The sequence below is a fragment of the Arachis hypogaea genome, chromosome 14 (assembly GCF_003086295.3).
Source record: "Arachis hypogaea cultivar Tifrunner chromosome 14, arahy.Tifrunner.gnm2.J5K5, whole genome shotgun sequence".
NCBI lineage: Eukaryota > Viridiplantae > Streptophyta > Magnoliopsida > Fabales > Fabaceae > Arachis > Arachis hypogaea.
In genome coordinates this window covers 5,461,051-5,485,148 of record NC_092049.1, presented here as the reverse complement: position 1 = coordinate 5,485,148, position 24,098 = coordinate 5,461,051, and the positions used below count along the sequence as shown (strand labels likewise).

The window sequence follows — 24,098 nt, the reverse complement described above, 5'->3', positions numbered from 1 at the left end:
TCTCACGTTTGAACTAAGTTATTATTGAATCATACACTATACTTTATGATTACGTGCGTTTCGCTTTTTATTGAATTCTTAATTCTTTCTTAATTACCTTAGTTAATTATTCTTAACTATTTCTCCATCATAAATTTGTCCTTCATATTTGTAACTTGTAAAGAAGCGGTATCACCAGTGATTAATTACTGACTAAAAAAATAAATTTTACTAGTCTTTTAATATTTTTCTTTTCTTGATTATAACGAATGGTGTGGTCCAAAGTAAGCATAAGGAAAATTAAATTATAAAAAGTAAAATACATAGCGTGTTCAAACTTCAAAGGTTTAACAAGTGATTCATCCATCATATTCATATTAACCAAAAATATGGGAATCTTTCTTGTGAAGGTAAATGCAAAAGAAAGCCCAATAAGCAAAGCTTACCTACAAATGGGGTATGGGCCATCTTATTATCTCCATCGTCGCTATCTGCAGGCTGTTCCCACTAATACATGTCTTCTAAATTTTTAAAAATATTAGTATTCTTATTATCTTTTCCATTTTTTTACTACCATATCTCGCTATCATTATTATTTTCTCTTTGAACGATCCATGTTATAATTTATGCCTTAGCTTTCCTTTTCCTTTTTCCAGCACTTACGTATGTCACACATAAGAGAACCCAAAGCTAATCCTCTGTCCTTTAAAAAGAAAAAATCAACAAAAATTCCTAATAAATATTTTTTTTATAGCTATGAAAAAAAGAATTAATTAATTATTTATTTATAAAATATTAATTACTAAATATAATAAAAGCTTTTTCTTTTCAAAAAGGTTTATATCATTACTGCAAGAAAAGTAAAGTGAAGATTCCATAAACCCCCTAATGATAATAAATACAACCCAAAGCAAATTAATTAAACTAAAGCATTTTCTTTTATATATCACGATCCCACCTAAAAATAAAAAAATATATTTTCACCCCTGAAAGCATCTCCATGCGCATAATAAAAACCCTTTGATGAGTATACTATATATTCCCCTTGTTTTCTGCTTTCACTTACCGATTACTTCTAAATTCCTTCAATTAAATATAAATACATACCACATTTCTTCTTCTTCTTATCATTTCTGAACTCCACCCTATCAATTGGTGCTTTCATCACCATGGCCGTAGCTGACAACATGCGGATGAAAGGCATGGAGGCCGACATTAAAAAGCTATCATCTTCTTCTGTAGCTCTCTATAGCTATTGGAGGCGGTGGAGGGTGGTGGCGATGAGGGTGAGAAGATGAACTTTGGTGGTGGAAACCGGTGGCCCCGGCAAGAAAGATAAGGTTGGATATGGATTCTGTGTTTGGAGATTCAAGTCTCAAGGGTCCACTTTGGGAAGAAGTTTCAAGGTATAAACTATACACCTTACATTCTTCATCATTGATTCATTAACATCTATCCATGCTTCTTTTCTTTTCCTCTCTTTCTTCTTACATAGATTTCAAAATCAGTTAATTAAGTGATCAAGTTATCAAGTCCTTTTAGGATAAGAATAATAATATGCATGTCATGTTGAAAGAAATCAATTGAATCATTACATATTATTGTGTCAGTGTTACTAACACTCTGCGGAATTTGTCTTTTCTTTCTCGGATTTCATCCTTTCCAATATGAATATATCGTCATCATCAGTTTCTTTCTTTATTTTATTGTCCATTTCTTTTCTTTCTTATTTCGTACACGGTCTATACTTTACGTGAATATTTTGTTGGACTTACAGCCTTACTGGAGTTGGACTTACAGCCTTACACCATTTCTCATCAAAACAATAATGTAAGTTTTGTTGTTTCCCCGGCCACCTACATTCTATTATATATTTGGTGAGTTCTTAAATGACGAAAAATTTGGTACCGAAATTGTCGAAAAACACAGTATTTTAACGGAGTTTAATTATCACCGAATAAAGTATTAGAGACTGGAAATGTCAGCAAGTGTGGATGATTGGAAGGTGTGGTACTTTCCAAGATTGTTATATATTTTTTGTTTAAAATATTTTAAAATATTGCTTAACTATTATGTAAATTCGCACTACAAAACAAATATAAATTGAAAAGGCTTCTGTTAGCTAAAATTATTGTTTTTCATTTGAATATAATATATTAAGTATTTTTATATTTAGTTTTTACACAATATATTTTAATAAATAATTAATTATTAATTACTGATATAATTGGTATTTTTCACTCTAAAATAGTTATTCTAACTTTTTTTAGGTTTATTCTCTTGTTAATTAAAAATAAACAATAATAATAATTTAGTGATTATATAATTAAATTTTAATTTTAAGTTCTTCAATTAGCGTGTAATGATTAATAAAAGTAATATGAGCAGGAGACAATAAAAATTTAACCATAATATATTAATAATATAAAATAAATTTATAGTGTTACTCAAGGTTCTTTTATTTAATCAAAATTTTCTATTTATTAATTTAAATAAGAATACAAAACTATTATCAATTTGTACATTAATATCATTTTTCTAGTTTGTAAAAATAATACATTTTATTTTCATTTTTTATGGCTGCAATGAACTACAAATTTCCTTTCATTTTCATATTTTTGTTAATATAACTACAGAAGATTTTACAAATCTAATTTATGTAGTGTCTAACTATAAAAATGAGACTAAATACACAAATTAATAAATTTATATTTTGTTATTTAAATAAAATTATATTACTCGATCACTGATATATATATATATATATATATATATATATATATATATATATATATATATATATATATATATATATATATATATATATATATATATATATATATTCAATAAAATAAACAAAAATATTATAATTTAGATATGATAAAAATAAAAACATTACACCTTAACAAATATGAATATTATGATTATTGAACGTCAGATTTTTAGTAGGTCTAAATACTATCAGTTATTAGACGCTACTTTTTAGTGAACCTATAAAATTCTAGACTCTATATTATATATACACGCAAGAATCTGCCATATTATCAGATTCGTATATGTTAGCTGAGTTTTATATATTTTATAATTTTAATGTTAAAATTCAATCACAGATAAATCATCACAAAATTTTTAGAAATTAATTATATGAAAAAATACGGTGTTACACTATATATATATAAACTTATATATTATTATTAATTAAAATGATAAAATATAATATGATTATATAAATATTTATTAATTATTAAAATTTAATCTGATATATTAAAAATAATAGATTTAATATTATATGTATTGTCAGATTAATAAAAATAGTTAATTTATTATCTATATTTTTTAAGTTATAAACAAATATTTTTAATTATTTAATAAGATGACCCTTAAATAGTCTTTTAAAGTAATGAGAAGAACACTAGTTAAATAAAAATTAAAGCATTTCAGACTTTTCGTAGACTAGTACACTAATGCTCTTTAACTTTTACGAAAGCCATTTATCTAATCCTTTAGGAGATAGTTAACTTCGTTAAAAATTTTTATTTTTGTTGGACCTATATGATAACACTTGTCTATATTCTAGTAGATATTTGAACATTTTGGTAAATTCAGAATCGCAATCTTTAGGCACGGAAGAACTCACCTATATATTTTTTCTGCGGCATTTTAGTATATTATTGTTTCCACTGTTGATTCCTTGTTCTGACTCCTTTTCCTGCCTGGTAATAGGTGCCATTGAAATATGAACTGTATGCAGTTGTTCTGCATATTGGGTTTTCGTCTACTTCACGATATTACTTTTCCTTTCTTTGCTTAAGTGTGGGGAGGATTCACTATTTTTTAGCATAAATTTTTTTTCGAATACTTTACATTTTATTTTTATTCTTTTAATTATATTTTTTATAGATATTTGTTAGTATTTTTTACTATTATATATTTACTTTAGTTAATATATATATTTATATTTACATTTTTGCATGATATATATTTTATAGATAGAAATTGTAATTGGATGATTGAATAGCATAGTGTTTAGTTTAATTTTGTCCTAATTATTCATATTGATTTTTTATGAAATTTTTGGATATTGAAAATTTTTTGATAAAATTGCATCCATCACAACATACATACATACATTTAGGAAATAATTTTGGTGAAAAACAACAAAGATTTTCAAGAATTTTGTTTTTAGGGCGTTCTATATATTGAATTGATTTGGAAAATCCTTTTTAAACTTGCTTGACTGAATTTTTGTGGAACATAGCAGAGAGATAGAACAAACAACCTTGTGAGTTGTTGAGCCATATTGTGTGGTTACACATTTAAACCACTATTTTGTTCTTGTGTGCTATGCTCCTTCTATGATTGCAATCTTAGATTTGCTTGATTCTTTATTTCCGATGTTTGATGTTTTGAATGCATTTAGCATGATTGAGGCCATTTTTGAATTAAAGCTTACTTACCCATATGGCCATACCTGTATATCTACCTTTGTGAGCCAATATTGAGCTTTTTAATCCCCTTTTGTTCTAATTATTATCACGTCATCAACCTTAAGCGAAAAACCATGAACTACCTTGAATTGCATCTTTGATTAGTTTAGGTTGAAGTGTGTGTGTCATTTAAGTGTGGGAGAAATTTTGGGAAGTATTGGTAGAGAAAAATTTTATTTTGGATATTCATTGAAAATTTTAGAAAATGGGTGCACATTCATGTATCAATTTGCTTTAACCATATGCATTTGTCATAGAAAAAAAAATATAGAAAAAAATAAAATGAAATGAAAAAAATAATAAGATGGGACAAAAGTTATCCCAAAGAAAAAAAAGAAATAGAAAAAAAATGAAATGAAAAAAATAATAAGATGGGACAAAAGTTATCCCAAAGAAAAAGAAAAAAAATGAATAAAAGAAATGCATATGTGGATTTGGATGAAAAAAATGTATGAATGTGTATAAAAAGAGAAGAATGGAAAGTTAGGTTGCATTTTAGTGATTAGGTTGACTTAGGTTGGGTGGGATACTTGAGCTAATCAAAGATTCAATCTATTAGCCCACTTAACCATATTAATCCTACCTTCACCTTAACCCCATTACAACCCTAATAAGTCCTCATGATACTTGTATTCATGCATCATATATCTGTTGATTGTTAGATGAAAAGCAAATCATTGAAAACATGATTAGAGGAGACTTGAGTTATTAAACCCTAAACACCGAGCGTTGAGAGTGTATACACACCTAGTAAGGGTTCGACCACTCAATTCTATGTTTCCACACCTCTTATCATGTATTCTTGCAAGTTACTTCATTTTGATGAGTTGAATCAATTCTTTAGATTTTGATTGCATTGAATTATTTCTTTGCTTCTAGCCCTATATCTCCATATACTTGCTTGGAATTTAGTTGTTTGTTTTCACCAAAACAATAGGAAACCATAGTATAGATAGATATAGATAGTATTTAGTATACTTGTATGCATATAGATAGTTGCATTCAATAAGTTGTTACCCTTTGATCATTCTCCTTGTTTGTGTGTAGCATGAGGACATTACTATTGTTTAAGTGTGGGAGAATTGATGAATCCATATTTGATGATAATTTTTTGCTTAAATTAAATTGGACGGATTTCATCATATAAACTCCATTTAAACTCACGTTTAATCACCAAAATAGCATACTTTTGTGATTTCTCCCTAATTTTGACCTAAATGTGAAAACATGCATTTTTATGCTTAAATTGATCATTTTAATTCCACTTTTGTTTCATTCGATGCCGTGATATATTATGTGAGTGATTTCAGATCCTAAAAGCATGAATGGTTTGGTAGAAGTGGAAAAAAGCATGTAAAATGAAAGATTTTATGAAAAAAAACAAAAGAAAAATACTCAGTCAAATATGCGTACGCACAACTCTTTTTTCTAGTAATAGGTGCCATTGAAATATGTACTATATGCAGTTGTTGTGCATATTGGATTTTCGTCTACTTCAGGACATTACTTTTCCTTTGTTCGCTCTGCACCAGATACATGGCATAAGTTGGATGATTCAAAGGTAGCAGCATCTCAAGAACTTATTCCCTCTAGATGAACCTTTGTATATTATTGATTATCAGCAAATATCTTGATTTTACTCTCTGCTTACTATTTTCTCTAAACTTTGTCTCATTAGTCATTCTATAAGTTAATATCAAATTATCAAGTGTGTGTTTTGAGGCTATAATTTGTGCTTGGTTTTTACACACTTTTTTTTCAGTTGATTTATATGGACTAATTTATTGGACTATAATTATATTTTCCTTTTTTTTTTAATCTCAGGTTGATGATACCGCTCAACTTTTAGCATTGCTAAGAATATTGGGTATGTATTCCTGCATCTTTTAAATTTTAACTATATTAAACTATTATTGTTAAATAATAAATTGGGACAATTTTTTCCACGAATGAAGAAATAGCAAAATTTTATTTGGATGATGTTGCAAGTGCTCCAATGAAATGTTCAAGATCTTATAATGATGCATTATAATGATGCATCTTGATACTTGATTTTGTAATAATTTAAATCTATTTAGTTTAAGATATTTGCTTTTTAACATTATATATTAATTTGATATTTTTATTATTAAGGATATTATTTATATAAATGTAGATAATATTTTTTTAATTTTACATGATATAATTTTCTGTTAGACAACATCTTTATTATGACATTTTATTTATTTTTTTAAATTTATCTTTCATGATTAGCCACAATTTTTAATGTGGTAATTTAAGCTAGCGATAAAAAAATAGAATAAAATAATTTGGGTTAACTGCGGAAATAGCATAGCTAAATAACCCACCAACATTAGTCACGGAAAAATATGGCAAAAAAAATCTGGCCTACTAATATTAGCTACGGAAAAAGTGTGGTAAAATTATACAAAATAGATTACATTATTTTTTTTAGTCACGGATTGAAGCGTGGGCAATGATGTGAAAGCTGTGGTTATTTACCTGTCTTCACGGTTCATAAAAGTGTGGCTAACAAATAAAAAATCGTAGTTAAATAAAAATACGTCACCTTTATTAGCTATAGATATCAATTCGTTATTAATGTGTCATCGTTACGATTTTTCTTGATTTTAGTCACTATTTTTTTTGTGGCTAAAGCCCATGTTTCTGATTATTAATAACTTTTTTTTTTCTATTGTAGGAATTCAAAAATTCGTTCAGAGGTTCACTGAAGGTACACAGAAATTATTATATTTGTTCTCATTTATGTGGAATTTAAATGCTATTAATTAGATTTGGTATAGAAAGTAAAATTTTAAAGAGAAATATCTGCATTAATACTTAATCTTATGTTTTGTATATAAAAATGGATTATATTTTCTGTACAATTTTTAAAAGTTATAAATATTTTTAGAAGTATCTAAAGAGATAATTTTTAAATTAATTTATATTTATATCTATTAAAATTATGTTAAATTTTAAAAATAATTTTATTAGATATAATTATTATAATTTGTCTTTATTAAAAATATTTTATTTTAATTTAATAATTTACTTAATATAGTTTTTCATAAAAAAAATTATTTCCAAAAATTATTTTTAATAAATTATTTAAAAAAATCTTTATAAAATCGGATCTGAATAATGTTATATTACTTAAGTTAGATATAAGACTAATATTAGAATTATTTTTAAACAGCAAGACTTAACATTTAAATTGTGATCGCAAATTTTTTATCTTTTTGTACGAGAGAATGTGTGATTGTGTTCATTGTATCCTGTTTTAATAATTTGTTTTTTTTTATGATAATTTAAATAATTAATATCAGTTGTTTATTTATACAATTGTTCTAACCTGCGATAAATGTGAATGAAGTAATATCTAATTAAAAAGTTAAAATTAATTGTAAATAATGTAATCATAATAAAATACATAAACAAAAATATTTTAGAACTTTGATTACTAATTTGACCTTTTTTTTTCTTTTTCTTCAGAATGTGTGTTTTTTAGGAAAAGTATTGGGTACTGAGAGTTAATCTGCTAACTTTTGACAATTTAAAATTAATACTTTTTTGAGTAAAAATATATTTTTTGTCTCTAAAATTTGGCCAAAGTTCTAAAAATATTCCTAAATTTTATTTTATTTTAATTTTATCCCAAAAATTTTTTATTTGCATCAAATATACCTTGACGGCTAAATTTTCAAAAAATTTAAGACTAATCTAACAATAATGCATGAAAATTATCCTTGATTTGCTTGTGTTAAGGGTTATTCTTATGAAATTGTTGTTGAATTGGTCTTTAAATTTTTTGAAAGATTAGCCATTAGGGATATATTTGATGCAAATCGAAAATTTTTGGGACAAAATTGAAACAAAATAAAACTTAGAGGTATTTTTGAAACTTTTATCAAATTTTAAGGACAAAAAATATACTTTATCCTTAAAAATTTTAAATTATTTTAATAAATTTGAATTTGAGAAAAAGACATTAATGAGAAATTTGAATAATAAGAATTGTGTTGAGTAACTGCCCATAAGGTTACTGTGATCAGCCTCCTCTTCCTCCTAGACCTACGATCGCAACCCACACCTCTTTAGGTGCTGCAGTCATTACGGTACTTGCGCCGTTGCGGTATCACCAAAACACCTCCATTAGCAGACACATCCAATACAAAAAAGACACCTCCATAACCACAAAAAGACACAGACGCATCTAAAAAAAGCCTCCAAAAAAGACACGGTCGTCAGAAGACACAAGAATAGAGGGAGAAGAACCTGCACGACGCGTCTTGGAGGCGATGCTGGTTGCGGCTGTGCCGGCGAGTTGGTGCGTGGCGCAGCGACGGACCACTTGGGATGGTTCGTGGGGTGGGTAACGTTGTCTTCAACGAAGAGGAGATACGGCCGATGGCTTCGTCGCCTTTCTTGCATGGTCACTCGGGTTGTCGTCGCCAGCGTCTTGTAGCGGATCGATGCTCGGGTCGAGGCTGCCGGTGTGGTTGTGCAAAGGTTGATGGCGCGGGGGCTCTCTTTGGTTATGGTTCTGGTTGTCGTCTCTGACGTCTTGTCGCGGGGGGATGCTCGTCGGCACCGGTAAGGGGCGGAACCGCAGCTATCTAGAATTTGTGGGCACTGTGAGTGAGATGGGAAAGGAGAGGGAGAGGGGGGATACGGCGCAGCTGCTTAGGTTAGGATTAAGTTGGGATGATTTTTTTTATGTTAGTGGGTTTTGGGCTCAATCCAATAAGAGTTGGCAGAAGTTGGCAGATTCTATGTTGGTTAACTAGCGGGATTATTCCTTTTATTAGTGGAGGTGAGATGTTGAATCTTGTATCTGTTGTTTCATCAGTAATTAGTGACGATAAATATTGTTAATCTACCTGTTCAGGATTGCACAATGTAAGATCAATTTTCCAAAACTTCTTTAGCTACTCGTTGATGATGGCTGAAAAGACTACGGTAAATGCAGTCGGACTCAGGATTTTGATAGGACAACAATCTTTGTTGTTCTTATCACTCATCAATGGCGAAGAAGACACATGTCATCATATAAAAATATCGAGATATTCTTACTAGATAATAATAATAATAATCTGGTGCCAAAAAAATATTCGTATAGAGAAATAAAAATGAAGACAAAAACTTTTAAAGAAAAATTAGGTAAAGGTGGTTTTGTTTCTGTATACAAAGGGAAGTTACGTAGTGAATCTTTTGTAGCAATAAAGATGTTAGATACATCTAAATCAGATGGACAAGATTTCATTAGTGAAATAACAACCATCGAAAGAATTTACCATATAAATGTGGTGAGACTGGTTGGATTTTGTGTCGAAGGATCAAAGCGTGCTCTAGGGTGTAATTTTATGCCTAATGGTTCCCTTGATAAATATATTCTCTATAAAGAAGAAAACATTTTCTTAAGTTATGAGAAAATATATGAGATATCATTGGGAATTGCTAGAGATATTTGTTACCTTCATGAAGGGCGTGACAAGAAAATTTTGCACTTCGACTTTAAACCACATAATATTCCTCAAGATGAAAATTTTATCCGAAAAATTTCTAATTTTGGATTAGCAAAATTATATCCTAGAGATAATAGCATTGTCACTTTAACAGATAGAAGAGGGACAATTGGATATACTGCACCCGAATTGTCTTACAAAAATATCGGAGGAGTCTCATACAAGGCTGATATATATAGTTTTGAAATGTTGTTGATGGAAATGGCAAACAGAAGGAAGAATTTGAATCTGCACGCAGAGAATTCAAGCAGCACGTTCTTTCCTACCTAGATTTATAATCAATTCAGCAACAGCGGAGATATAGAATTGAACAATATCACAGAGAATAAAAAGAACATATATAATAAGATGATAATTGTTACACTATGGTGTATCCAGCTAAAACCCCACGTATACAATGCAAACGGTTAAGCTACCAACACTGACTTGTGAAGAGATTGAAGCTCACAGTAGATCTTTTATCTGGGGGTCTACGAATGAGAAGAAGAAGCCCCATCTTGTTAAGTGGGAGCAGGTTTGCCAACCAAAGGTTAATGGGGGTTTAGGCATACGGAGGATGAGTAAGAATAATGAAGCTTTTCTCATGAATCTCAGGTGGGGAATATTGACTCTTCCTAATGCGCTATGGGTTAAAGTGTTACGTAGTAAATACATGAGAGAGGAAGTTGGTGTTCCTCAGCCCGTCGCCAAAAGTGGTGATTCGCCTCTTTGGAAAGGAATTTGCAAGGTGTTGGATTCTTAAAGAAAGGAAACGTCCTTCAATGAAACAAGTTGTGGATATGCTTGAACGAGAAGCTGAAGACCTAACAATGCCTCCAAAGCCTTCCTTGTATCCAGGTGGCAAAGAAGAACTTGATTTAAAGCTAGACCAAACATCAACATCACATTATGACTCAGAATGTACCAACAGTAATATATCAAAGATTCAGAAAAGCTTTTAGTATTCTAGTTGTAAAAGCTTTTAGTTTATAGTAACCTACTTCAATTGTTTATTAATTTATTACTCATCATTCTCCTTCTTCATTAAGTATTTGCACTTAGTGAAGTTTAAAATTATTTTAAACTTAATAAACAAGTGCAAATACTTAGTGAAGAAAGAGAATGATGAGTAATAAATTAATAAACAATTGAAGTAGGTTACTATAAACTAAAAGCTTTTACAACTAGAATACTAAAAGCTTTTCTCAATCTTTGATATATTACTGTTGGCACATTCTGAGTCATAATGTGATGTTGATGTTTGGTCTAGCTTTAAATCAAGTTCTTCGCCACCTGGTTACAAGGAAGGCTTTGGAGGCATTGTTAGGTCTTCAGCTTCTCGTTCAAGCATCTCCACAACTTGTTTCATTGAAGGACGTTCACAGGGTTTTAGCTGGATACACCATAGTGCAACAATTATCATCTTATATATGTTCTTCTCATTCTCTGTGATATTGTCCAATTCTATATCTCCACTGTTGCTGAATTGATTATAAATCTAGGTAGGAAAGAATGTGCTGCTTGAATTCTCTGCGTGCAGATTCAAATTCTTCCTTTTGTTTGCCATTTCCATCAACAATATTCCAAAACTATATATATCAACCTTGTACGAGACTCCTCCGATATTTTTGTAAGACAATTCGGGTGAAGTGTATCCAATTGCCCCTCTTCTATCTGTCAAACTGACAATGCTATTATCTCTAGGATATAATTTTGCTAATCCAAGATCAGAAATTTTTGGGATAAAATTTTCATCTTGAAGAATATTATGTGGTTTAATGTCGAAGTGCAAAATTTGCATGTCACACCCTTCATGAAGGTAACAAATACCTCTAGCAATTCCCAATGATATCTCATATATTTTCTCATAACTTCAAAAAATATTTTCTTCTTTAGTGAGAATATATTTATCAAGGGAACTATTAGGCATGAAATCACACACTAGAGCACGTTATGATCTTTCGACACAATCCAACCAATCTCACCACATTTATATGGTGAATTCTTCCAATGGTCATTATTTCACAAAAGAAATCTTGTTCACTAGATTTAGATGTATCTAATATCTTTACTCCTACAAAAGGTCCACTGCGTAGCTTTCCTTTGTATACAGAACCAAAACCACCTTTACCTAATTTTTCTTTAAAATTTTTTGTCATCATTTTTATTTCTCTATACGAATATTTTATTGGCACCAGATTATTATTATTTTGTAAGAATATCTCGACATTCTCATATGATGATATGTGTCTTATTCGCCATTAACAAATGATAAGAACAACAAAGATTATTGTTCCTATCAAAACCCTGAGTCCGAATGTATTTACTGTGGTCTTTCCAGCCATCATCAATGAGTAGTCAAAGGAGCTTTGGGGAATTGATCTGAAATTGTATATTTCTGAACAGGTAGATTAACAGTCATTATCGTCACTAATTACTAATGAAAATGAAAAAAAAATAGTTGAAACAATAAATAAAGGTAAATTCTACCCAATCTTCCCTAAAATAATATGTAATTTACTCTTTATGATGTGATAATATTTTAAGCTAATAACTAACTATATTTATAACTTGAGTTACTTTAATTTAATTAGGGTTAATATTTTAACTATAATAAAACTATTTTATAATTATTTTAATAAATTTGAGTTTCAAAAAATGACATTAATGAAAAAATTGAGTAATAAGGATTGTGTTGAGTGACACAAGGTCACTGTGATCAGCATCCTCTTCCTCCTAGACCCACGATCGCAACCCACCCCTCATTAGGTGTTGTGGTCATTATGGTACTTGCGTCGTCGCCGTATCACCGAAGACACCTCCATTAGCACACATCCAATACAAAAAAAACACCTCCATAACCACAAAATGACATAGACGCATCCAAAAAAATACCTCCAAAAAAGATACCTCCAAAAAAGACACAGTCGTGAGAAGACATGGCAACAGAGGGGGAAGAACCTGCACGACGCGTCTTGGAGGCGGTGCTGGTTTCGACTGTGCCGGCGTGTTGGTGCGCAGCGCAGCGACGGACCAATTGAGATGGTTCGCGGGATGGGTAACGTTGTCTTCAACGGAGAGGAGTCACGGCCGATGGCTTCGTCGTCTTCCTTGCACGGTGACTCGGGTTGTCGTCGCTTGCGTCTTATAGCGGATCGATGCTCAAGTCGAGGCTACCAGTGTGGTTGTGCGAAGGTTGATGGTGCACAAAGTTCTCTTCGGTAATGAGTCTGGTTGTCGTCTCCGACGTCTTGTCGCGAAGGGATGCTCGTCCTCACCAGTAGGGGGGCGGTGGCGCAGCTGTTTAGAATTTGTGGGCACTATGTGTAAGATGGGAGAGGAGAGGGAGAGGGGTTGCGGCGCAGCTGCTTAAGTTAGGATTAAGTTGGGATGATATTTTTTATGTTAGTGAATTTTGGGCCCAATCCAATAAGAGTTGGAAGATTCTATGTTGGTTACTTAGCGGAATTGTTCCTTTTATTAGTGGAGGTGAGATGTTGAATCTTGTATCTGTTGTTTCAGCTATTTTCTTTTCTTCACTTTCATCAGTAATTAGTGACGATAACGGTTGTTAACCAACCTGTTTAGGATTGCACAATTTTTCCGGAGCTCCTTTGGCTACTCGTTGATGATGGCTGGAAAGACCACGGTAAATGCAGTTGGACTCAGGATTATGATAGGATAACAATCTTTGTTGTTCTTATCGCTCATTAATGGCGAAGAAGACACATATTATCAAATAAAAAATATCGAGATATTCTTACTAGATAATAATAACCTGGTGCCAAAAAAATATTCGTATAGAGAAATAAAAATGATGACAAAAATTTTTAAAGAAAAATTAGGTAAAGGTGGTTTTGGTTTTGTATACAAAGGAAAGTTACGCAGTGAATCTTTTGTAGCAATAAAGATGTTAGATACATCTAAATCTGATGGACAAGATTTCATTAGTGAAATAACAACCATTAAAAGAATTTACCATATAAATGTGGTGAGACTGGTTGGATTTTGTGTTGAAAGATCAAAGCGTGCTCTAGGGTGTGATTTCATGCCTAATGGTTTCCTTGATAAATATATTTTCTCTAAAGAAGACATTTTTTTTAAGTTATGAGAAAATATATGAGATATCATTGGGAATTGCTAGAGGTATTTCTTACCTTCATGAAGGGTGTGACATGCAAATTTTGCACTTCGACATTAAACCACATAATATTCTTTTAGATGAAAATTTTAACTAAAAAATTTCTGATTTTGGATTAGTAAAATTATATCCTAGAAATAATAGCATTGTCAGTTTGACCGATAGAAGAGGGACAATTGGATACACTGCACCCGAATTATTTTACAACAATATCGGGGGAGTCTCGTACAAGGCTGATGTATATAGTTTTGGAATGTTGTTAATGAAAATGGTAAATAGAAGGAAGAATTTGAATCTGCATGCAGAAAATTCAAGCAGCGCATTCTTTCCTACATGGATTTCTAATCAATTCAGCAACAGCGAAGATATAGAATTGGACAATATCACAGAGAATGAGAAGAACATATATAAGAAGATGATAATTGTTGTACTATGGTGTATCCAGCTATAACTCTGTGATCGTCCTTCAATGAAATAAGTTGCGGAGATGTTTGAAGGAAAAGCAGAAGACCTAACAATGCCTCCAAAGCCTTCCTTGTATCTAGGCGACGAAGAAGAACTTGATTTAAAGCTAGAACAAACATCAACATCACATTATGACTCAGAATGTGCCAACAGTAATATATTAGAGATTGAGGAAATTAGTGTTCTAAATTGTAAAAGCTTTTAGTATATAGTAACTTACTTCAATTGTTTATTAAGTTATTACTCATCATTCTCCTTCTTTACTAAGTATTTGCACTTAGTGAAGTTTAAAATTATTTTAAACTTAATAAAGAAGTGCAAATTCTTAGTGAAGAAGGACAATAATGAGTAATAAATTAATAAACAACTGAAGTAGGTTACTGTATACTAAAAGCTTTTACAACTAGAATACTAAAAGCTTTTCCCAATCTTCGATATATTACTTTTGGCACATTCTGAGTCATAATGTGATGTTGATGTTTGGTCTAGCTTTAAATCAAGTTCTTCTTCGCCACCTGGATACAAGGAAGGCTTTGGAGGCATTGTTAGGTCTTCAGCTTCTCGTTCAAGCATCTCCACAACTTGTTTCATTAAAGGACGATCACAGGGTTTTAGCTGGATACACCATAGTGCAACAATTATCATCTTTTTATATATGTTCTTCTCATTCTCTGTGATATTGTCCAATTCTATATCTCCGCTATTGCTGAATTGATTATAAATCTAGGTAGAAAAGAATGTGCTGCTTGAATTCTCTGCGAGCAGATTCAAATTCTTCCTTCTGTTTGCCATTTCCATCAACAACATTCCAAAACTATATATATCAGCCTTGTACGAGACTCCTCCGATATTGTTGTAAAACAATTCGGGTGCAGTGTATCTAATTGTCCCTCTTCTATCCGTCAAACTAACAATGCTATTATCTCTAGGATATAATTTTGCTAATCCAAAATCAGAAACTTTTTGGATAAAATTTTCATCTAGAAGAATATTATGTGGTTTAATGTCGAAGTGCAAAATTTACATGTCACACCCTTCATGAAGGTAAGAAATACCTCTAGCGATTCCCAAATGATATCTCATATATTTTCTCATAACTTAAAAAAATATTTTCTTCTTTAGAGAGAATATATTTATCAAGGGAACCATTAGGCTTGAAATCACACACTAGAGCACGTTTTGATCCTTCGACACAAAATGCAACCAATCTCACCACATTTATATGGTGAATTCTTCTGATGGTCATTATTTCACTAAAGAAATCCTGTTCTTTAGATTTAGATGTATCTAATATCTTTACTGCTACAAAAGATCCACTGTGTAGCTTTCATTTGTATACAGAACCAAAACCACCTTTACCTAATTTTTCTTTAAAATTTTTTGTCATCATTTTTATTTCTCTATACGTATATTTTATTGGCTCCAGATTATTATTATTTTGTAAGAATATCTCGATACTCTCATATGATGACATGTGTCTTCTTCGCCATTGACAAATGATAGGAACAACAAAGATAATTGTTCCTATCAAAACCCTGAGTCTGAATGCATTTACTGTGGTCTTTCCAGCCATCATCAATGAGTAGTCAAAGGAGCTTCGGGAAATTGATCTGAATTTGTCGTCGCTAGCGTCTTGTAGCGGATCGATGCTCAAGTCGAGGCTGCCGGTGTGGTTGTACGAAGATTGACGGCGCGCAGAGCTCTCTTCGGTAATGAGTCTGGTTGTCGTCTCCGACGTCTTGTCACCGGGGGACGCTCGTCCACACTGTTAGGCGATGGCGCAGTTGTTTAGGATTTGTGGGCACTATGTGTAAGATGGGAGAGGAGAGGGAGAGGGTGCGGCATAGCTACTTAGGTTAGGATTAAGTTGGGATGATATTTTTTATGTTAGTGGATTTTGGGCCCAGTCCAATAAGAGTTGGCAGGAGTTGGCAGATTCTATGTTGGTTACCTAGCGGAATTGTTCCTTTTGTTAGTGGAGGTGAGATGTTGAATCTTGTATCTGGTTTCAGCTATTTTCTTTTCTTCAATTTCATCAGTAATTAGTAACGATAAATGTTGTTAACCTACCTGTTCAGGATTGCACAATTTAAGATCAATTTTTCGGAGCTTCTTTGGCTACTCGTTGATGACGGCTGGAAAGACCCCGGTAAACGCAGTCAGACTCAAGATTTTGATAGTACAACAATCTTTGTTTTTCTTATCACTCATTAATGGCGAAGAAAACACATATCATCATATTAAAATATCGAGATATTCTTACTAGGTAATAATAATCTGGTGCCAAAAAAATATTCGTATAGAGAAAAAAAATGATGACAAAAAATAAAAAAAAATTAGGTAAAGGTGGTTTTGGTTTTGTACACAAAGGGAAGTTACGCAGTGAATCTTTTGTAGCAATAAAGATGTTATATACATCTAAATCTGATGGACAAGATTTCATTAGTGAAATAACAACCATTGAAAGAATTTACCATATAAATGTGGTGAGACTGGTTGGATTTTGTGTCGAAGGATCAAAGCGTGCTCTAGGGTGTGATTTCATGCTTAATGGTTTCCTTGAAACATATATTTTCTCTAAAGAAGAAAACATTTTTTTAAGTTATGAGAAAATATATGAGATATCATTGGGAATTGCTAGAGGTATTTCTTATCTTCATGAAGGGTGTGATATGCAAATTTTGCACTTTGACATTAAACCACATAATATTCTTCTAGATGAAAATTTTTTTCCAAAAATTTCTGATTTTGGATTAGCAAAATTATATCCTAGAGATAATAGTATTGTCAGTTTGACCGATAGAAGAGGGACAATTGGATACACTGCACCCGAATTATTTTACAACAACATCGGGGGAGTCTCGTACAAGGCTGATGTATATAGTTTTAGAATGTTGTTAATGAAAATGGCAAATAGAAGGAAGAATTTGAATCCGCATGCAGAGAATTCAAGCAGCGCATTCTTTCCTACCTGGATTTATAATCAATTCAGCAACAACGAAGATATAGAATTGGACAATATCACAGATAATGAGAAGAACATATATAAGAAGATGATAATTGTTGTACTACGATGTATCCAGCTAAAACTCTGTGATCGTCCTTCAATAAAACAAGTTGTGGAGATGCTTGAAGGAAAAGCAGAAGACCTAACAATGCCTCCAAAGCCTTCCTTGTATCCAGGCGACGAATAAGAACTTGATTTAAAGCTAGAACAAACATCAACATCACATTATGACTCAGAATGTGCCAATAGTAATATATCAGAGATTGAGAAAATTAGTATTCTAATTGTAAAAGCTTTTAGTATACAGTAACTTACTTCAATTGTTTATTAAGTTATTACTTATCATTCTCCTTCTTTACTAAGTATTTGCACTTAGTGAAGTTTAAAATTATTTTAAACTTAATAAACAAATGCAAATACTTAGTGAAGAAGGAGTACAATGAGTAATAAATTAATAAACAATTGAAGTAGGTTACTGTATACTAAAATCTTTTACAACTAGAATACTTAAAGCTTTTCTCAATCTTTGATATATTACTGTTGGCACATTCTGAGTCATAATGTGATGTTGATGTTTGGTCTAGCTTTATATCAAGTTCTTCTTCGCCACCTGGATACAAGGAAGGCTTTGGAGGCATTGTTAGGTCTTCAGATTCTCCTTCAAGCATCTCCACAACTTGTTTCATTGAAGGACGATTACAGAATTTTAGCTGGATACACCATAGTGCAACAATTATCATCTTCTTATATATAACCTCTCATTCTCTGTGATATTGTCCAATTCTATATATTCATTGTTGCTGAATTGATTATAAATTTAGGTTGGAAAGAATGTGCTGCTTGAATTCTCTGCATGTAGATTCAAATTCTTCCTTCTGTTTGCCATTTCCATCAACAACATTCCAAAACTATATATATCAGCCTTGTACGAGACTCCTCCGATATTGTTGTAAAATAATTTGGGTGCAGTGTATCCAATTGTCCCTCTTCTATCCATCAAACTGACAATGCTATTATCTCTAGGATATAATTTTGATAATCCAAAGTCAGAAACTTTTGGGATAAAATTTTCATCTAAAAGAATGTTATGTGGTTTAATGTCGAAGTGCAAAATTTGCATGTCACACCCTTCATGAAGGTAAGAAATACCTCTAGTGATTTCCAATGATATCTCATATATTTTTTCATAATTTAAAAAAAATATTTTCTTCTTCAGAGAGAATATATTTATCAAGGAAACTATTAGGCATAAAATCATACACTAGAGCACATTTTGATCCTTCGACACAAAATTCAACCAATCTCACCACATTTATATGGTGAATTCTTCCGATGGCCATTATTTCACTAAAGAAATCTTGTTCACTAGATTTAGATGTATCTAATATCTTTATTGCTACAAAAAGTCCACTGCGTAGCTTTCTTTTGTATACAGAACCAAAATCACATTTACCTAATTTTTCTTTAAAAAATTTTTGTCATCATTTTTATTTCTCTATACGAATATTTTATTGGCACCAGATTATTATTATTTTTTTGTAAGAATATCTCGATATTCTCATATGATGACATGTGTCTTCTTCTCCATTGATAAATGATAAGAACAACAAAAATTATTGTTCCTATCAAAATTCTAAGTCCGAATGCATTTACTCTGGTCTTTTCAGCCATCATCAATGAGTAGTCAAAGGAGCTTCAGGGAATTGATATGAAATTGTGCATTCCTGAACAAGTAGATTAACAATCATTATCGTCACTAATTACTGATGAAAATAAAAAAAAATAGTTGAAACAATAAATAAAAATAAATTCTACCAAATCTTCTCTAAAATAATATGTAATTTATTCTTTATGATGTGATAATATTTTAATATAATAACTAACTATATTTATAACTTGAGTCACTTTAATTTAATTAGGGTTAATATTTTAACTATAATAAAACTATTTTATAATCTACTTAATATATTAAAATTAGGTTTTTTCCCAACTAATGAAAGTGATGTGTCAATTCCTTATCAACCTATAGCTATTTTTCCTCCAAAATGAATGCATTTAATGAATAATGTATAATTATACTAATTTAAAAAAATATCTTTATTATAATTATATAAAATCAATATTTAATGCATTATTAAACTACTTATCAATTATCAATAAAAAATATTTTTAATCATTTTAATAAATAATACATAATTATACTAATTTAGAAAAATATCTTTATTATAATTATATAAAATTAATATTTAATGCATTATTAAACTAATTATCAATCAAAAATATTTTTAATCATTTTAATTATATTGATACCATTCTAATTCTTATTCATTATCCAATAATTTTATTAATGGCAAGTTGTTACCTTAATGATAACCCATTTATAATAATAATAATAATTTTATTAGGATAAATATCAAATTCTATTCCCTAATATAAAGATAAAAAATTTTATTCCTTCCATTTTTATTTTACCACTATAAAAGACCATATATGCTAGAAGAAAATATATTTTGTTTACCAATTACTCTTTCATTGGATAGCTTTTACAACAATTTTTTTTCCGCCTAAGAGGCGTCGTTGCAAGAATGCAACTATCGTGGACACAAACCACCACACTCTCCAACTCCAGTGTTCATCATTCAGAGCTATATATGATATGTTATCCATGATACATTTATAGACCTTGGTGTTATCATGTATGTATAAATAAAAAATGTTTTGTATTTAAATTTAAGTCATTTACCTGTTTATGGTATATTGTAGTGTGAAATTATTTTCAATTTGTATTGTGCAATGATATTATGGCCTAATTTAAGTTTTTACTTTAGAACTGTATTATGATTTTATCTCATCATTTTTTCTTAGATATCAAGTTGACGTATTTTCATTTATTATTATTATTGAAATGGATGTGATATGAAATTTACAAAAAAAAAAATTATCACACTCAATTTATTTTATTGTAGTTTTCTTTCTGTTCTATTTTTTTATTTTCTTCTTATTCATTTTATTGTCTTTTTAAATGTTATATAATTTATTATTTATACCAATTAATTAATTATAATTAATTATATCAGTTAGTTTAATTCATTAACTTATAATATGCATAATAAAATAAATCATTTATTACTTATTATAATGTTAATTATTTTAAAATTGAAATCTAAATAATTATATTTTTACCTTTTGTTATGAACAAAATATTATTAATAATAAATAATAATTAACTACTCATACTTTAAATCAAAGTGTTTGGATGGTTTTTATATTTATTAATATTAATTGTTGATTATTTTTTCATAAATAAATTGTATTATAATTCTATGTTAGTTCATAATTGATTAACGATTAATGTTCATGAAGCTATGTTATTCTAAATTTTATATTTTACAAATATTTTATTTAAATGTAATTTTTGAAACATAAAAATGTATTATTTTTAACAATACCATACTTTTACTTTTTTTTAATTCTAAATAAATATTTTATCGAATAATAATTAAAGTCATCATTCTATTTACTTTTACTAATCTGTTATCTAACTATTATATAAAATTAAAATCGTATTAATGAATTTAATATTAAAGTTAATTTAGCTTTTTATTTAGGGTATTTTTCGATTTTTTTAGTCTAATCAACCAAAACTATTCAATTATGAATAGTCACTTCTATCTTATTTTATATTATTAACTAATTAAAATTACTAAAATTTAATAATACAATTCTATTTTATATTTTTATATTTAGTCCAATCCATCCAAGCTATATAATAATCATTTCAATTTTTATATTTTATAATGTAATACTACATACATTAATAGTAGATAGTTAGTGCACACGTTATATATTAATTGATATAGTTCCAATTCTCATCCATGTGCAATAATTTTATTAGTAGATAGTTAGTACACACGTTAATGATGACCCATTTAATTTGATAATAATAATAATAATAATAATAATAATAATAATAATAATAATAATAATAATAATAATAATAATAATAGAAAAGGTCTAAACGGTAGATACATTATATTTTAAAAAAGTAAAATATATTTTAAAAAGGATTAGGATATCAATAATAAATTGTGATCGATTATCAATATTAATAATTACTTCTTATAAATATTTTTGTACTACTAAAGATTACATATAGTGTTTCTTTTGTGGAATAAAAAAATTGTGATTCATAATATTACCATAAAATTATATTATATGGACACAAGATTAATTAGTTAACAAATTGAATATTAATGTAGATGTTTTATTTTTTACTCATATTTTTATTCATTAGTTGTTGTATTTTTTATATTTACAGTTAATATTGAATATAAAAAAAATAAAAAATAATATTGATGGTTATCTATTTTATTTATTTAAAGTCATAATTAAATTTGATATAATTATAGTAAGTATCTAAAATTAATAGTAACATGATATTATAATTTTAAGTTGTATAACATAATAAAAAAGAACGTACCAATTTATATCTGCTTCCTGCATAGCAATAATATTATATATATTTATGTTTCTCCTCTTTTAACTCTTTCTTAAAAATATTGGATATAATTAATGTAGATAAAATATATACTGAGCAAGTATCTCTATTGAATTAATCATAAAATTAATAAAATATAATGATACAATTTTCACTTAATTGTAGTATCTCTATTAAAAATATTGACTAATTATTACCGTGTACAATTAGTATATATATATATATATATATATATATATATATATATATATATATATATATATATATATAATGAGTAATAGTGAATTTTTATAACTATTTATCATTTAGAAATTCCTACTTCACACGTAGTTTTTTTTATAAACTATTTTAAAATTACATTAATCATATAATTTTGCATACTAACATTGATATAATATTATTTCAGGTATATATTTTGCAGGCATCAAAGGAGAGTGTTAAGTTATTTTTTAATAGATTTAAATTATTTATTGTTTATTGGAGAATTTTGTGCATTAAAATTCTCTAATAATTTGTTGTTCATTTTGAGTTGATTTTGATATGTTCTTACTTCACAGTAAAAAAAACATATAAAAATTTATTAGTGGGTTTAAATATTATCAGGTTATTTATAGTTACATTGAGTATATACATGTGATTTATTGAATAAAGTAGTTTACTAAAATAGATCTATTAAATATACTAAAACTGGGTTTTCTCCTCTAAAATTGAGTTTTTTTTCCCTAAAACTGGATTTTTTTCTACTAATGAAAGTAAGGTGTCAACTTCTCATGAATTTATTTTCTCTCCAAAATAAAACTACTATTCTCTTTTTTAAATTTATTTTAGAAAAATATCTTTATTATAATTATATTATAATTATATTACAATTATCATTTAATGAATAATGCATGATCATACTAATTTAGAAAAATATATTTATTATAATTATATAAAATCAATATTTAATACATTATCAACTAATAAAAGTGACGTGTCAATTCCTCGTGAATTCATTTTTCCTCCAAAATAAAAGTACTATTATCTCTTTTAAATTTATTTTAAAAAATATCTTTATTATAATTATATTAAAATATTACAATTATATTACAATTAGCTTTTAATGAATAATACATGATTATACTAATTTAAAAAAATATTGTTATTATAATTATATAAAATTAATATTTAATGCATTATTAAATTAATTATTAACCGAGAATATTTTTAATTGTTTTAATTATATTGATACCATTTTAATTCTCATTCATTATGCGATAATTTTTTAGTGGCAAGTTGTTACCTTAATGGTGACCATTTATGTTGATATCAATTGATCATCATCATAATAATAATAATAATAATAATAATAATAATAATAATAATAATAATAATAATAATAATAATAATAATAATAATAATAATAATAATAATAATAATTAAATACTAAAATAATTGTCAAATATTGTTTATGTAAGGTCCCACATCAGTTGGGGAGGGGAACGAAGCATGCCTTATAAGGGTGTGGATACTTCTCCATAGCATGACGCGTTTTGACGAGTGAGTGTGGGGAGTTTCGGCTATCATCCCTATCGTCAAAGAAAAAATCGCGAGGCCTTGTGTGCCAAAGCGGACAATAACGTGCTAGCGGGTGGTCTGGGTTGTTACATTATGGTATCAGAGTCAGAGCCCGGATTGATGTGCCAGCGAGGGCGCTGGGCTCCCTTAGGGGGTGGATTGTAAGGTCCCACATCGGTTGGGGAGGGAAACGAAGCATGCCTTATAAGGGTGTGGATACCTCTTCCAATCGCCAAAGACAAAACCGTGAGGCCTTGTGTGGTAGCAGCGGTGATTTTGATTGGAACGTGAGAGTGAGAGTGAGAGTGAGAGAGAAGGGAGAGGGTAGGATTTTTACTTTTTTTTTCCCATCAAAACGATGTTGAAGAAGAGAACCGGTCTTTTGAAAAACTCGGTCGGTTTAGTTGATTTATTGGTTAACTATCGGTTCGGTCAGTTTTTAAACTGGTTTTTTGCA

At 29.3% G+C, this 24,098-nt stretch overlaps 1 protein-coding gene and 5 pseudogenes across 1 annotated transcript; 3 read left to right on the top strand and 3 right to left on the bottom strand.

Annotated features, from left to right (window-relative positions):
- The first annotated feature begins 959 nt into the window (after window positions 1-959).
- On the top strand, window positions 960-11,008 carry LOC112741165 (rust resistance kinase Lr10-like; annotated as a pseudogene).
- Window positions 11,009-11,085: 77 nt separating this feature from the next.
- LOC140178243 (rust resistance kinase Lr10-like) lies at window positions 11,086-14,746 on the top strand (annotated as a pseudogene).
- On the bottom strand, window positions 11,271-12,132 carry LOC140178434 (rust resistance kinase Lr10-like; annotated as a pseudogene).
- A 244-nt stretch (window positions 14,747-14,990) lies between the features above and the next one.
- LOC140178800 (rust resistance kinase Lr10-like) lies at window positions 14,991-15,984 on the bottom strand (annotated as a pseudogene).
- LOC112741160 (rust resistance kinase Lr10-like) lies at window positions 15,414-17,842 on the top strand. Its single transcript, XM_072216067.1, has one exon. It carries the CDS (start codon window positions 16,892-16,894, stop codon window positions 17,771-17,773), a length of 882 nt encoding a protein of 293 aa, XP_072072168.1. The 5' UTR covers window positions 15,414-16,891; the 3' UTR covers window positions 17,774-17,842.
- A 226-nt stretch (window positions 17,843-18,068) lies between these two features.
- Window positions 18,069-19,052, bottom strand: LOC140178433 (rust resistance kinase Lr10-like; annotated as a pseudogene).
- Window positions 19,053-24,098: the final 5,046 nt, after the last annotated feature.